Consider the following 4,496-nt stretch of genomic DNA (forward strand, 5'->3'; position numbering starts at 1 on the left):
TATTGTTGGCTATTGCTACAAATATCCCCCAGCGACTTAACACTGCTTTTGTGCTCCAGGCTCACATTTATATATATATTATCATCATCACCATCAAAAACTTTGCTGTTAAACCTGTTTATTACACGGCTCTGTGGAATACTTGATTCTGATTGGTCAATCGCGCCATCCAGCGGTATGTTATTCCCAGATAACAACCGCCAAATTGAATAACACACCGCTCATCCGGGTACTACCAGTTATCTTGACCCGTACTACTTATATGCTTAACAAGTCACTCCGCTATCGTTGACTGTCTGGCTCCATCTTGTGACTGAAAACACTTAACCACCGCGTGTTACAATGAAAGACATTATCCCTTACTTCATACTCAATCTCCTCAGATTGTCTTCTGTCTCTGATTGATAGTTTAGAGTGTTTTATCCAGTAAAAGCTCTTTTAGTGTACGTGTACAAACGCTTCTCGATGATACTCAACAGAAACACAAATGCAAACTTTTTTGGTAATTGTTTTCTATAGTGTAAAGGTTAAAAAGAATTGTTCAATTAAAAAAAATAAAATCTAATTTTACATGTCAGGCTCTACAGGGTTAATAGAGCAGTTCTGGAAGTAAAGTTCCATTTTATTTCAAAATTCCAATTCATGTTTAATGCCATAAATAGTATTTAATAAAGTGTGCAAATGTGGTAAAACTCACTGAAATCTTTCCTTCTGTTCCAGAGCCCAGATTCGGTGATGCTGGCACTGAAACTCGACGGCTCCAAATTACTAGATCGAAACATCAGGGTCAAACGATCCGTGAAGAAGGAAAAAGAAAAGAAAACCCCTCCAGGCCGACCTTCAAGATTCAAAGGGTCAAAGCAAGAAATCAGAAATAAGACGGGAGGCAAGAACTTCAAGACAAATCCTGGCAAGAAACAAACACCAGCTTCATCGTTCAAAGGCGAGATGGCGGATCCTACTGCCAAAAGAGGCAAAGGACTGAAAAAGAAATTTAAGCACAAGAATAAGAAACCAAATGTTCATATTTAATACTTGTACTTTTTACAAGTTTGGTGTTCTTATGTCACAAGTAAAAATGTGACTAAACACTTATGTTTCCATCTTTTTTAACGACCCATAAGATCTTTTAATTTCCATTTGTTCCTCTATCGGTTGAAGCGTAAAACTACAAGTAACTGGCGGAGGAAGATTGTTTTGGTCGTCACGTGGGTTGCGCTTCGGCTCCGCGCTGATCAAGATCACATAATCATTTTTCAGCACAAATCAAACTAATGACATCGAAACGAAAGGAAGACTGATAACTGCAAATAATGTCAGGTAGGAGCTTACATGACGCTGTTGTTTTGACTTGTTGAAATTAATTGTTTTAAAATAGTTACAAAAGTTTGGCTAGGCTAATAGACCAAAGCAGTAACTGGTTTAGAGATCGGCATAAATGTGATTATTTGAAACTGTTGCTTCGTGTTTTATTATGAGCGTGTCGCTTTTGTTTTGTTAGCAAACGCTTTCGAGGTTCATTTGTTAGTAGCCTGAACTTCTTTCCTGTATTTAAATGAAGCGAACGCGCACGTGATGATGCCGGAAGTATGCAGTTTCCCGGGAAATCTGTAAAATATCAATAATTATTGTAGGCTTAGTAATTTAGCGTAACGCAAAAACTAAGTTTTATGGATTTATGCTGTATTCGCATTATATTTTGAACAAAAAAAGTTACACGTGTAGCTTCCATTTTTAACTTTCACTTCATGTTTGTAATGTTAACAAGAATCATTGCATTAGATATCATGAACAAGCATTAATTAATCAAAGGTAATTATCATTTCTACATGTTTAACATTGTTGCATTAATATTAGTGTATTATGTAAAACCATAAATTAATGAATCGAATATTTAATTATCAATATCATGTTAGATTTAATAAATGCTGTCTGCAATGTTAGTTCATGATACCTAATTAATTTATTGTTAATCCCCTGAAACTTGATCATATGACTGTTTGAACAACATGAGAGCAAATGAATAATTTTGATGTTCTGTTGCTTTAAATTTGCAACTGTGTATCGCACGTTATTAATGGAGACACATGAATGACTCTGACACATTGACTCCATACAATGATTTTATTTTGGAGTTAAAAAATAAAGAGGAAACTCTCCCCGACTTGAAACAGAGCACCTTTAAATGTGCGTCCTATCCCGCAATACCCCATTAGACGTCTCACAGCCTTTAAAAACAGCTTAAATACATGAACACAGATAAACGACAGCAGCATGTACTCTGGTGAGTCATTAGTCGATGATTTCCCGCGTGCATATTTCATAATTTAGTGAACCCAAAATGCTTTGTTAGTAAAACAAATAATTGCTGCAGGTCATGCTTGTTTTCTGTCATTCTAACACACGTCAACAGGACAAACTCAGAAGCTCAGATTCAAAACCAAACTATGACTCTTCTTTAAATCCGTATCTGTGCATTCAGTGTTTGAGAACTGGATGGAAAGGGGGCGGGACAGAGCGATTGATTGATTGATTTCGAAGCAGACAGGAAGTGATGTCACAGAGCTGCTGGAGGTCTACTCGATGTCGTCGTCGTCGCCGACACTCTGAGCGCTGACGATGCGCTGCAACGAAAAAGAGAGGAGCATTAGATTAGCATTTGGGAATTTAGAAGACATTTAAATAATAATAAAAACATGTATTTGTCTTATGAACAGTGTTGGGGGTAGTGCATTACAAGTAATGCGAGTTACGTAATCGGATTACTTTTTTAAAGTAACGAGTAAGGAAATATCGGAGTTACTTTGTTTCCATGTGTTGAGTGACAGCTCTGGTGTTGGCATGGTGACAGAAATCAGGAGTCAGTGCAGAGCGCTGTGTGTGAACATGATCTTACTGTAGCTCTAGACTAAATATCAACATGTGTTTACTCATCTCACTGCACACAAACACATTCAGTGCTCCTCAAAATGAATACAAACGGTCAAATGCGAACTCAGAATATTATACAAACCTGCAATAATTAAATGTGTTAAATGAGACAAATATCATTTATGTATTTAGACCTTCGATGATCCAATTCAACCATACTAATAAGCAAAAATGACATCTGTTTCATTTTTGTTATTGTTTAATAGTGTTGAACTTTCTTCTCCTGCGTCGTATTCTTCATGAGATTAGTTTGAGCTGCGCCCTCTACTGTACAGACGTGCATTTACATTTCCTTCAGCCTGAGGCTGTATTCATTTCACTTTTGTTTGTTTGGCTTTTACATTTATAACTTTTTTATATTAAAAACAAACAAGCAAGCCCTGCAGAGATATAAAAAGTCACTCAAAAGTAACAATGCATTGCATTCCATAAAAAGCAACTAAGTAACGTAATTAGTTACTTTTTTAGGGAGTAACGCAATATTGTAACGCATTACTTTTAAAAGTTACTTTCCCCAGCACTGCTCATGAATATGAAGCAGATAATATATGCGGGTCAAAGACGTTAAGATGTCCGCATCAAAAGAAATTGACAAAAGTGATCGTATGTCCATAGAAAGCACATTAAATGCAAGTGTCTGCTTTTAAGGTTTCACATACAGTTTTGGAGAATAAAATGTTAAAATTTGGTTGAAATAATGTCATTCAGTGTAACACAATATTTATGTAAAAATTCAAACAACATGCTTATTCTGACGTGTACATATTAAAATATAATAAAGAATAAGGGAGAATATTACATTTTATTGTGTTTTAAAGGAGTAAAAAATTCTTACTGACAAATGGGCAAAATCTAGGATAGTGGCACATTTTTTAAAAAATGTCAAATTACAACTAATTAGTATTTGGGGTGAAAGTAATTCGTCTTTTAATATGTCATAAATTGATTTTTGTTGTAAATATGCCTCACAAGAATGTTACACGGAATGACATTTTAGAGGCTGTCTTCTGTAAATCAGGGGGAAATGTATGATATTTATTTCTTGCTCGGAAAAACAAAAACAGAATTGCAATTAAATTAAACAGAAAACTTTAATAGACAACAAAAATTTAAAGCAGTATTACACTTATTGTTTTCATGCTTAAACCCTTTTTCGTCTTTGACCCATGCGCATATTGCATATTTTAATTCTGTTTCAAACGCGTGTCACCTGGCTGATGGTGGGCAGTTTGGTGAGGAGCATCTGGAAGACTGGAGGAGGAAGCGTTTGCTGCAGGACCTGCAGGAGCTGCTGCGGCTGACCGCACACGGCGATCGCATTCGTCAGATGATCCACGCCTTTCTCATAGTCACCTGACAGACCGAGAGAGAGAGAGAGAGAGAGGGACCAGGGTTAACAGCCAGAGTTATTACAGTTAACTAACACTATAAAAAAATCATTTTGTTGATTAAAATATTAGTTGAAACTAGTGCTGTCAAACGATTAATCGCATCCAAAATAAAAGTTTTTGTTTACATAATATATGTGTACACTGTGTATATTTATTATGCATATATAAATACAA

At 35.8% G+C, this 4,496-nt stretch overlaps 1 protein-coding gene and 1 long non-coding RNA gene across 3 annotated transcripts in view; one reads left to right on the plus strand and one right to left on the minus strand.

Moving 5' to 3' along the window:
• Positions 1–1,089, plus strand: part of rbm34 (RNA binding motif protein 34) — a 9,406-nt gene extending 8,317 nt beyond the window's left edge. For both annotated transcript variants that reach the window (XM_016249895.1, XM_016249894.1), the window contains exon 11: positions 721–1,089. In XM_016249895.1, the coding sequence (XP_016105381.1) occupies positions 721–1,032 (312 nt within the window). In that variant the 3' untranslated portion in view covers positions 1,033–1,089. The remainder of the gene's footprint in view (positions 1–720) is intronic.
• Positions 1,090–2,110: 1,021 nt separating this feature from the next.
• Positions 2,111–4,312, minus strand: LOC107564748 (uncharacterized). Its single transcript, XR_001606281.1, has 2 exons — positions 4,142–4,312; positions 2,111–2,624 (listed from the first exon to the last, which is right to left on the minus strand). It is a non-coding gene; the product is annotated as an uncharacterized lncRNA (long non-coding RNA).
• Positions 4,313–4,496: the final 184 nt, after the last annotated feature.

This window comes from Sinocyclocheilus grahami, unplaced genomic scaffold, assembly GCF_001515645.1.
Source record: "Sinocyclocheilus grahami isolate Dianchi unplaced genomic scaffold, SAMN03320097.WGS_v1.1 scaffold959.1, whole genome shotgun sequence".
Lineage (NCBI taxonomy): Eukaryota > Metazoa > Chordata > Actinopteri > Cypriniformes > Cyprinidae > Sinocyclocheilus > Sinocyclocheilus grahami.